The sequence below is a fragment of the Delphinapterus leucas genome, chromosome 10 (genome assembly GCF_059928025.1).
Source record: "Delphinapterus leucas isolate spDelLeu-1000000601 "Yukka" chromosome 10, BTC_Dleu_Yukka2, whole genome shotgun sequence".
NCBI classification, from domain to species: Eukaryota; Metazoa; Chordata; class Mammalia; order Artiodactyla; family Monodontidae; genus Delphinapterus; species Delphinapterus leucas.
Window position 1 is genome coordinate 67784274 of NC_143138.1, and position 12068 is coordinate 67796341.

Below are 12068 nucleotides of genomic sequence, written 5' to 3' on the forward strand. Positions count from 1 at the left end.
GGTTGCTACCTAATTAATGAACAAAGTAAGGGACAAAGAAGTAAAGAGCATCGGTGATAAACCAAAAGGGAATTGCTGTTGAAAAGCAAAGTGTGTGGCAAAACAACTAATGCTTGGCTCTGATTTGCAGCAAAGGACAAAGGGGAAAAGAAACTCTTTGGCTTTGCATTCTCACCCCTGATGCGGGATGACGGCACCACCCTCTCAGATGATATCCACGAGCTCTATGTGTACAAGGTACAGAGCCTGGCTGTCTCTCACCCTGCTGAGACCACTCTCACACATGGCTCTCAGTTAGGTGGTTTTCACTGAGTGGGCCAGACGATCCAGGGTAATGCGCTGGTTGAGACAGCAGGACAGCTGTGGGCAGTCTTTTGTCTTCTAAATGAAGTGAGCTTCCTCCCATAAGTAATGCCAGCGGGGCCTTTGTTTTCCACCTCCCACTCCACTAGTCATGGAAATCTATTACCAACCCCTCTGTGCTCTTATGGCCTTGGCTTGTTCATTCGGCGACCTGCTATTTGAGATTGGGGTTCTGTCAGCTGTCACAGCATAGCTGGCACTCAAGGTTGCCTGCATACCAGGTAGAGGCCACGAGCCCCACCATGTTCTCTTTAAAAGGCATGTGAGCCGTTCTGGAGAAAGAAATGAAAAGCACTTTTAAAGTGCTTAGAAAGCACTCTTCTAAGAGGACCTGAGGTCCAAGGTCCAGCCTCAGGAAGATGAGAGTAAACATCAACTCAGAAATTCCCTGGGACCTGATTTTTTACAGGTGGCATGGTTCAAGAAACATTCTGCATTCTCTACTTTTGCCTATAGTGTGATGAGAATAGCACGTTTAACAACCATGCTCTGTACCTGGGCCTGCCCTGCTGCAAAGAGGACTATAACGGCTGCCCTAACATCCCCTCCAGCCTCATCTTCCAACGCAGCACCAAAGAGTCTTTCTTCATTTCCACACAGCTCTCCTCCACCAAACTCACCCAGAATGGTAGGTGATGGTGCCTGCAGCGTGGTGCCCTCCACTGTTCTCACTTGCTGGTCCATGTTGCTGATACATGTTAAAAGAGACAAATTATTGCTTTTTCATGCCACAGTGAGGGAATTCTTTTCATATGAAATTGAAGAAATCATTCGGCAATAGCAGCCTATGAGATTTTCCATGGTTTTAGCAGCTCCTGAGTGACATTCAGACTTTACAGATGTGTCTTTAGCCTTTATCTCAGCACTCCAGAGGCTGTTATACTGCTCGTAGCTATTTCTGTCCTCCTAGGTCTCACCTGTCCTTGGCAGGGAGAGTCTGGGCTTTGCTTGTCCATGACGTAGCCAGGGTTCACTGTCTTTTGGGCTTGCTTCCTAGTGGACCTCCTTGCTCTGCTGAAATGGAAGGCCTTTCCAGACCGGATCATGGACATCCTAGGGCGGCTGCGGCATGTCAGTGGGGAGGAAATTGTTAAGGTATGGCTTCACACAATTCACACATGCTACCTGAGCAAGAATCTGGGCAGAAGGCCTCACTTCCCCTTGATTTCTGCCAGTAAGCCTCTAAGACCATTTCTCGAGGTATATAATTAGGTGAGTAGAAGTAAAGGTATTTTTCTTAACTTCTTTTTTTTAAGTAGGTATCACATCAGGTTTATTACCTTTTAGAAACTACCTTTAAGTTTTAAGCCCTATTTTCTGCCTTGTTTTTCTTCCTAGAAAGCAAACTGGTAATTAAAGGGCAGTGATAAAAACACCCTCTCAGAAACAATCCCAGTGTGTGCTGCTGCCCACATGCCTTTAGGTCTCCTCTCCCTTCCTCTCTCTTCCCTTACTTTGTAAACCTTTACCACAAATCCAGCCTGATGTCTTCTTGGCTCTACTCTCTTGATTATCTACAGGAACTCTGAATACTCTCCATTAACTGTAACTGTTGATTTTGCCCAGTCTCTCACTAGAGTCCATAATAGGGGACCCTTCCTTACGCCCTTCCTCAATTTCTTTTTCAAGTACTTTTGTGACATTTCCTATCTAATGGCCTGAGCAGGCTGACAGCAACACTACCAGACCCCAGTTGTTTTCCATAGGGCTTCTCCGCAGTGTGTAGAAGCCAGGTGTTTGCCCACCTGACTTTAGCTCAAGAAAACTCCCAGGCACTTCCTGATGGTGAAAGCCCAGTAGGTGGATTCTGCACAATGGACTGAACTCAGCTGAGGAAAATGGAAGTACTTTTGGTGATCAGCAAGGGCAATGGAATGTAGGATAGAGATTAAATGTCAAGAAGGCAACTTGTCTATCAGTGAGCATTCTTGGCTTTATCATTGCAAGTGTCAAATCTATTAGCATTGCACTGTCTGTACTTTCATTTTACAGCTTCCATTGACTCAATAATACACAACATGGTGTCTCCAAACAAGGAATAATTTTAAAGTCTGTGTATGGCTTTGTACTTTTTTGAAGTCTTGTATGAATTTTCTGTTAATCAGTTGATCAGAGTATTATACATTTTTAAAAGAACTCTTTATACAAACAAGCTAATACTAGTTTTTGAAACTTAAGATAAATGCCCTTATACTCAGGGCATTTTTTGCCTTCTAAACATATGAAAAATTTAACCAGTAGAACAGACCAGGTATTAAGAAAAGTCTGTGATCCTTTTAAGGCTGAGTTGTTACATTCCCGACAAAAGAACATCCTACCAGCATTTCTGGTTTTAGCAACAGTATTTGTCTCAAGCCAGCCAGAGAGAATTAAAGAGATTATGCTAGCATTTTAATTAATTTTTACTTTTTATTGTAAGATTTCAAACATACCATAAAAAGTTGACAGAATAGAATAAATAACCATACACGTACCTATCCTATCAGTTACCCCTGACTGTCATCAGCCCATGGTCAGTCCTGCCCATAAACTCCTCATCCATGCCTTCTACCTTCTATTGTTTTGAAATAAGTTGTAAACATTATATCATTAAATTGCATTTTGACCAACAGAATATTAGATTTGATTTTTTAAGACTGGGAGCATCCGTGAATATTTATTATTCTCTCTCTTGGTTTTTGCATCTTAGAAAGAAAAAGGCACGTGTTCAAAAAACAATGGTGATTCCAGATATTTTACCCTCTTTGACAGCCCTCATCAGCTGCATTCTCCCTTCTCCTGGAATAGTAATTTCTAGACCAAAGAATAGTTTCTATGGTTAAGGCCTAGCTTGCCACAGCCTCATCCAAATGTCCTCTACAGAGTTAGGCCATAGAGGAGAACAAAGGACTATCAAATTTTGGGGGACCCAGGAAAGTAAGCCCTTTTTCTCAAAATGGATTTGGCATCAGAATCAGTTAGATTGGGACTTCCCTGGTGGCGCAGTGATTAAGAATCCACCTGCCAAGGCAGGGGACACAGGTTCAAGCCCTGGTCCAGGAAGATCCCACATGCCACAGAGCAGCTAAGCCCGTGTGGCACAACTACTGAGCCTAAGCTCTAGAGCCCGTGAGCCACAAATACTGAAGCCCACACACCTAGAGCCTCTGCTCCACAACAGGAGAAGCCACTGCAATGAGAAGCCCGTGCACCGCAACAAAGAGTACCCCCCCCGCTCTGAGGCGGGAGTGCGAGTGGGGGCGTCAGCGTCGGGCCCAGCGGCTGGAGGCCAGACTCACCACACACACCGGTCTCTTTTGAAAGGGTAAGAAGAAGAAGAAGAGAGAGAAACTACAGGAATCTACATCAGCTGTGTGGATGAAAGGCTCTTGGTGCTGCAGCCAGGAGTCAGTGCTGTGCCTCTGAGGAGGGAGAGCCAACTTCAGGACACTGGTCCACAAGAGACCTCCCAGCTCCACATAATATCAAACGGCGAATATCTCCCAGAGATCTCCATCTCAACACCAGCACCCAGCTTCACTCAATGACCAGCAAGCTACAGTGCGGGACACCCTATGCCAAACAACTAGCAAGACAGGAACACAACCCCACCCATTAGCAGAGAGGCTGCCTAAAATCATAATAAGTCCACAGACACCCCAAAACACACCACCAGATGTGGACCTGCCCACCAGAAAGACAAGATCCAGCTTCATCCACCAGAAGACAGGCACTAGTCCCCTCCACCAGGAAGCCTACACAGCCCACTGAACGAACTTTAGCCACTGGGGACAGACACCAAAAGCAACGGGAACTACGAACCTGCAGCCTGCAAAAAGGAGACCCCAAACACAGTAAGATAAGCAAAATGAGAAGACAGAAAAACACACAGCAGATGAAGGAGCAAGATAAAAACCCACCAGACCTAACAAATGAAGAGGAAATAGGCAGTCTACCTGAAAAAGAATTCAGAATAATGATAGTAAAGATGATCCAAAATCTTGGATATAGAATAGACAAAATGCAAGAAACATTTAACAAGGACCTAGAAGAACTAAAGATGAAACAAGCAATGATGAACAACACAATAAATGAAATTAAAAATACTCTAGATGGGATCAATAGCAGAATAACTGAGGCAGAGGAACGGATAAGTGACCTGGAAGATAAAATAGTGGAAATAACTACTGCAGAGCAGAATAAAGAAAAAAGAATGAAAAGAACTGAGGACAGTCTCAGAGACCTCTGGGACAACATCAAATGCACCAACATTCGAATTATAGGGGTTCCAGAAGAAGAAGAGAAAAGGAAAGGGACTGAGAAAATATTTGAAGAGATTATAGTTGAAAACTTCCCTAATATGGGTAAGGAAATAGTTGATCAAGTCCAGGAAGCACAGAGAGTCCCATACAGGATAAATCCAAGGAGAAATATGCCAAGACACATATTAATCAAACTGTCAAAAATTAAATACAAAGCAAACATATTAAAAACAGCAAGGGAAAAACAACAAATAACACACAAAGGAATCCCCATAAGATTAACAGCTGATCTTTCAACAGAAACTCTGCAAGCCAGAAGGGACTGGCAGGACATATTTAAAGTGATGAAGGAGAAAAACCTTCAGCCAAGATTACTCTACCCAGCAAGGATCTCATTCAGATTTGATGGAGAAATTAAAACCTTTACAGACAAGCAAAAGCTGAGAGAGTTCAGCACCACCAAACCAGCTTTACATCAAATGCTAAAGGGACTTCTCTAGGCAAGAAACACAAGAGAAGGAAAAGACCTACAATAACGAACCCAAAACAATTAAGAAAATGGAAATAGGAACATACATATTGATAATTACCTTAAATGTAAGTGGACAAAATGCTCCCACCAAAAGACACAGAGTGGCTGAATGGATACAAAAACAAGACCCATATATATGCTGTCTACAAGAGACCCACTTCTGACCTAGAGACACATACAGACTGAAACTAAGGGGATGGAAAAAGATATTCCATGCAAATGGAAACCAAAAGAAAGCTGGAGTAGCAATTCTCATATCAGACAAAATAGACTTTAAAATAAAGACTATTAGAAGACACAAAGAAGGACACTACATAATGATCAAGGGATCGATCCAAGAAGAAGAGATAACAATTGTAAATATTTATGCACCCAACATAGGAGCACCTCAGTACATAAGGCAAATACTAACAGCCATAAAAGGGGAAATCGACAGTAACACATTCATAGTAGGAGAGTTTAAAACCCCACTTTCACCAATGGACAGATCATCCAAAATGAAAATAAATAAGGAAACACAAGCTTTAAATGATACATTAAACAAGATGGACTTAATTGATATTTATAGGACATTCCATCCAAAAACAACAGAATACACATTTTTCTCAAGTGCTCATGGAACATTCTCCAGCATAGATCATATCTTGGGTCACAAATCAAGCCTTGGTAAATTTAAGAAAATTGAAATTGTATCAAGTATCTTTTCCGACCACAACACTATGAGACTAGATATCAATTACAGGAAAAGATCTGTAAAAAATACAAATACATGGAGGCTAAACAATACACTACTTAATAACGAAGTGATCACTGAAGAAACCAAAGAGGAAATCAAAAAATACCTAGAAACAAATGACAGTGGAGACATGATGACCCAAAACCTATGGGATGCAGCAAAAGCAGTTCTAAGAGGGAAGTTTATAGCAATACAATCCTACCTTAAGAAACAGGAAACATCTCGAATAAACAACCTAACCTTGCACCTAAAGCAATTAGAGAAAGAAGAACAAAAGAACCCCAAAGTTAGCAGAAGGAAAGAAATCATAAAAATCAGATCAGAAATAAATGAAAAAGAAATGAAGGAAACGATAGCAAAGATCAATAAAACTAAAAGCTGGTTCTTTGAGAAGATAAACAAAATTGATAAACCATTAGCTAGACTCATCAAGAAAAATGGGAGAAGACTCAAATCAATAGAATTAGAAATAAAAAAGGAGAAGTAACAACTGACACTGCAGAAATACAAAGGATCATGAGAGATTACTACAAGCAACTCTATGCCAATAAAATTGATAACCTGGAAGAAATGGACTAATTCTTAGAAAAGCACAACCTTCCGAGACTGAAACAGGAAGAAATAGGAAATATAAACAGACCAATCACAAACCCTGAATTTTAAACTGTGATTAAAAATCTTCCAACAAACAAAAGCCCAGGACCAGATGGCTTCACAGGCGATTCTATACATAGAGAATCCTAAAGATGCTACCAGAAAACTACTAGAGCTAATCAATGAATTTGGTAAAGTAGCAGGATACAAAATTAATGCACAGAAATCTCTGGCATTCCTATACACTAATGATGAAAAATCTGAAAGTGAAATCAAGAAAATACTCCCATTTACCATTGCAACAAAAAGAATAAAATATCTAGGAATAAACCTACCTAAGGAGACAAAAGACCTGTATGCAGAAAATTATAAGACACTGATGAAAGAAATTGAAGATGATACAAATAGATGGAGAGATATACCATGTTCTTGGATTGGAAGAATCAACATTGTGAAAATGACTCTACTACCCAAAGCAATCTACAGATTCAATGCAATCCCTATCAAACTACAACTGGTATTTTTCACAGAACTAGAACAAAAAGTTTCACAATGTGTATGGAACACAAAAGACCCCGAATAGCCAAAGCCATCTTGAGAACGAAAAACGGAGCTGGTGGAATCAGGCTCCCTGACTTCAGACTATACTACAAAGCTACAGTAATCAAGACAGTATAGTACTGGCACAAAAACAGAAAGATAGATCAATGGAACAGGATAGAAAGCCCAGCAATAAACCCACGCACATATGGTCACCTTATCTTTGATAAAGGAGGCAGGAATGTACAGTGGAGAAAGGACAGCCTCTTCAATAAGTGGTGCTGGGAAAACTGGACAGGTACATATAAAAGTATGAGATTAGAACACTCCCTAACACCGTACACAAAAATAAGCTCAAAATGGATTAAGGACCTAAATTTAAGGCCAGAAACTATCAAACTCTTAGAGGAAAACATAGGCAGAACACTCTATGACATAAATCACAGCAAGATCCTTTTTGACCCACCTCCTAGAGAAATGGAAATAAAAACAAAAATAAACAAATGGGACCTAATGAAACTTAAAAGCTTTTGCACAGCAAAGGAAACCATAAACAAGACCAAAAGACAACCCTCAGAATGGGAGAAAATATTTGCAAATGAAGCAACTGACAAAGGATTAATCTCCAAAATTTACAAGCAGCTCATGCAGCTCAATAACAAAAAAACAAACAACCAAATCCAAAAATGGGCAGAAGACCTCAATAGACATTTCTCCAAAGAAGATATACAGACTGCCAACAAACACATGAAAGAATGCTCAACATCATTAATCATTAGAAAAAAAAAAAATCATTAGAGAAATGCAAATCAAAACTACAATGAGATATCATCTTGCACCAGTCAGAACGGCCATCATCAAAAAATCTAGAAAGAATAGATGCTGGAGAGGGTGTGGAGAAAAGGGAACACTCTTGCACTGCTGGTGGGAATGTGAATTGGTACAGCCACTATGGAGAACAGTATGGAGGTTCCTTAAAAAACTACAAATAGAACCACCATATGACCCAGCAATCCCACTACTGGGCATATACCCTGAGAAAACCATGATTCAGAAAGAGTCATGTACCAAAATGTTCATTGCAGCTCTATTTACAATGGCCCAGAGATGGAAACAACCTAAGTGTCCATCATTGGATGAGTGGATAAAGAAGATGTGGCACATATATACAATGGAATATTACTCAACCATAGAAAGAAACAAAATTGAGCTATTTGTAATGAGGTGGATAGAGATAGAGTCTGTGATACAGAGTGAAGTAAGTCAGAAAGAGAAAGACAGATACCGTATGCTAACACATATATATGGAATTTAAGAAAAAAAATGTCATGAGTAGGGGTAAGACAGGAATAAAGACACAGACCTACTAGAGAACGGACTTGAGGATATGGGGAGGGGGAAGGGTAAGCTGTGACAAAGCGAGAGAGGGGCATGGACATATATACACTACCAAATGTAAGGTAGATAGCTAGTGGGAAGCAGCTGCATAGCACAGGGAGATCAGCTCGGTGCTTTGTGATCGCTGGGAGGGGTGGGATAGGGAGGGTGGGAGGGAGGGAGACGCAAGAGGGAAGAGATATGGGAACATATGTATATGTATAACTGATTCACTTTGTTATAAAGCAGAAACTAACACACCATTGTAAAGCAATTTTACTTCAATAAAGATGTAATAATAAATAAATAAATAAATACTTAAAAAGATGTGGTACATATATACAATGGAATATTACTCAGCCATAAAAAGAAATGAAATTGAGCTATTTGTAATGAGGTGGATGGACCTAGAGTCTGTCATACAGAGTGAAGTAAGTCAGAAAGGGAAAGACAAATACCGTATGGTAACACATATATATGGAATTTAAGAAAAGAAAAATGTCATGAAGAACCTAGAGGTAAGACAGGAATAAAGACACAGACCTACTAGAGAATGGACTTGAGGATATGGGGAGGGGGAAGGGTAAGCTGTGACAAAGTGAGAGAGTGGCATGGATATATATACACTACCAAATGTAAAATAGATAGCTAGTGGGAAGCAGCCGCATAGCACAGGGAGATCAGCTCGGTGCTTTGTGACCACCTAGAGGGGTGGGATAGGGAGGGTGGGAGGGAGGGAGACACAAGAGGGAAGAGATATGGGAACATATGTATATGTATAACTGATTCACTTTGTTATAAAGCAGAAACTAATACACCATTGTAGAGCAATTATACTCCAATAAAGAGGAAAAAAAAAAAGAAGAGTAGCCCCCACTCACTGCAACTAGAGAAAGCCCGCACGCAGCAACGAAGACCCAATGCAGCCGATAAATAAATAATTTATTTTTTTTAAAAAAAGAATCACTTAGATTGTCTTTATTTCAAAATTACTGTTCTACATGGATGTCCTACGTTTTTTAGGTAATTGCTCTTTCCTTATAAGTTCATCACTTACCCAATAGGAAGAGCCTCTTTAAGTCTCTCTTAGGGCCCTTTGGGCTGTAAGCAAACACCCCCAAGTCCACCTAGTTATTTCTTGGCTAGGCGGAGGTGGGATACTAGGTTATTTTTAAGTGGTGTTTTGAGATATTAGGAGATCTTTGACTTTGTTTACTGGGAAATAAATTCATTGGTGTATGGAAGTTTGAACATGTGTCCAAAGTCCAAAGACCTGAGCCCTCTGATTTTTATGCTGTTGCAGTTTCTACAAGACATCTTAGATACGCTGTTTGTGATTTTGGATGATAATACAGAGAAATATGGCCTGTTGGTGTTTCAGTCTTTGGTAAGTCTCACCCTTCCTGATTTTTATTAATTATTCCCGTCACATATTTTTTAAAAATCTAAGGAAAGCAATTTATTATAATGAGTCAGCACAAGATGTAGATGTTTCCAATAGAAAAGGAACTGAGGAGTGTCACCCAAGGAAGACCAACAATCACCCTACCAGGCAGAGCCCTACAGGATCAAATCTGGACTTCAACTTTGTAGTTTTGATACTCAGTCTCACCACTGTTGCAGGGTTTCCTAGCCCCTGAAATAGTGACCTACACCAACAAAAGGCCCAGAGACTAATATAGGAAACAAGACAGCCTGTTTTTCCACTTAAAAAAGTAGGATACAACCACCAGGAAAAGCAGAGACTCACTTGTGCTGGTGGAGCATCACACTCTCTCCCTCTATGCAGTGGTTTGGGAGCCAGAGTCTCAGAAGGTTGCTTAGTGTGCAAGGACAGTGATTTGGATGTTCAGTGCGTTTTGTTGAATATATCCAGTCCTATAGGAGGGCTGTATGTTCAAGGAGAACCAGATACTCTGAGTCTACCTGATAGATGAGGAGCAGAGACAAGAGTTAGAATGGTACTTGCAAAGTTTGCTTCTCTGGCTTTTCTTCTTCCTTGTTTCCCTGGCCAGCCAACCCCATTTCCGAAGGGTACAGCCTTTCATAGGCTGGTTTGGCTTAGAGGACAATATTTTTCTCTCTCTCTTTTCCAAGTTTTTTGAGACAACTTAGTGTTTATGCCACCTACACAGGTATTGTTTTGTATTCCCTAGGTCCATATTGAACCACCTAGCATTCGTGAAGAGAGAAGCTCAAAGTAACACTGGCATTGACAAATGAGTCCCAAGTTTGGAATGGGAGGCCAGGGATGTTAGGAATAGAACAAATATGACAGAAATACAGACACAGAATGGAAATCCTACATTCACTGGGAACACTGGAGAAAACACTAGCAGTTTGCCATTCCTTGAAGAATCAAGAGTTGTTTCCTGCTGGGGATAGGTTTGAGGCCTCCAATTAATTCTTCTACCCTCCATCTCTCCCAGGTATTCATCATCAACCTGCTCCGAGACATCAAATATTTCCATTTCCGACCTGTAATGGACACATACATCCAGAAGCACTTTGCTGGAGCCCTGGCATACAAGTAAGTTGCATTTGGCACCATCATTAGGACTTGTATTTGACTAGAAAGACGGGCTTTTAAAAAGTTCAGTGGCACCAACATTCGTTCAGCAGACCTTTTTTTTTTAAACTTAATTTACTTATTTTTTAACCCTGGTAAAATACACATAGCATAAAACGTATCATCTTAACCAATTTTTTTTTATAAGGGTAACCTCTCTTTTTTTCTTTTTTTTTAAAGAATCAATTTTATTTATTTGTTTATTTTTGGTTGCATTGGGTCTTCATTGCTGCACGTAGGCTTTTTGTAGCTGTGGCGAGCGGGGGCTACTCTCTGTGGTGGTGTGCGGCTTCTCATTGCGGTGGCTTCTCTTATTGCGAAGCACAGGCTCTAGGCACACAGGCTCAGTAGTTGTGGCACTCGGGCTTAGTTGCTCTGCAGCATGTGGGATCTTCCCAGACCAGGAATTGAACCCGTGTCCCCTGCATTGGCAGGCGGATTCTTAACCACTGGGCCACCAGAGAATTCCCTTAACCATTTTTAAGTGTACAGCTCAGTGGCATTAAGTATATCTACATTTTTGTACAACCATCACCACCATTCATCTCCAGAACTGTTTTCATCTTGCAAAACTGAAGCTCTGTACCCATTAACCAATAACTTCCCATTCCCCCCCCCCACCAGCCCTCGTGTAATCACCATTATACTTTTTGTCTATGGATTTGCTAATCTGGGACCTCATATAAATTGAATCATACAATATTTGTCTCTTTGTGACTGGCTTATTTCACTTGCCATAATGTCCTCAGTGCTCATCCATGTCATAGCATGTGTCAGAATTTCCTTCCTTTTATTCTAAATAATGTTCCACTGTATATACCACATTTTGTTTATCCATTCATCTGTTGATGAATACTTGGCTATATTTATCCACCTTTCAGCAATTGTGAATAATGCTACTATGAACATGGGCATACAAATATCTCTTAGAGACCCTGCTTTCAAGTCTTTTGGGTATATACCCAGAAATGGAATGGGTAGATCATATGATAAACCTATTTTTAATTTTTTAAGGAACCACCATACTATTTTCCACAGCAGCTGCACCATTTTACATTCCCACCAATAATGCACAAGTGTTCCAATATCTCCACATTCTCGCCAATACTTGTTACT

General features: G+C 40.5%; 1 protein-coding gene across 1 annotated transcript in view; it reads left to right on the forward strand.

The window, feature by feature from the left end:
* The window catches only part of DOCK3 (dedicator of cytokinesis 3), a 416069-nt gene that overhangs the window by 326118 nt on the left and 77883 nt on the right, over positions 1-12068 (forward strand). Inside the window, exons 18-22 of the mRNA XM_089919399.1 lie at positions 131-237; positions 820-991; positions 1361-1458; positions 9687-9770; positions 10813-10913. Coding sequence (XP_089775525.1) covers positions 131-237; positions 820-991; positions 1361-1458; positions 9687-9770; positions 10813-10913 — 562 coding nt within the window. The remainder of the gene's footprint in view (positions 1-130; positions 238-819; positions 992-1360; positions 1459-9686; positions 9771-10812; positions 10914-12068) is intronic.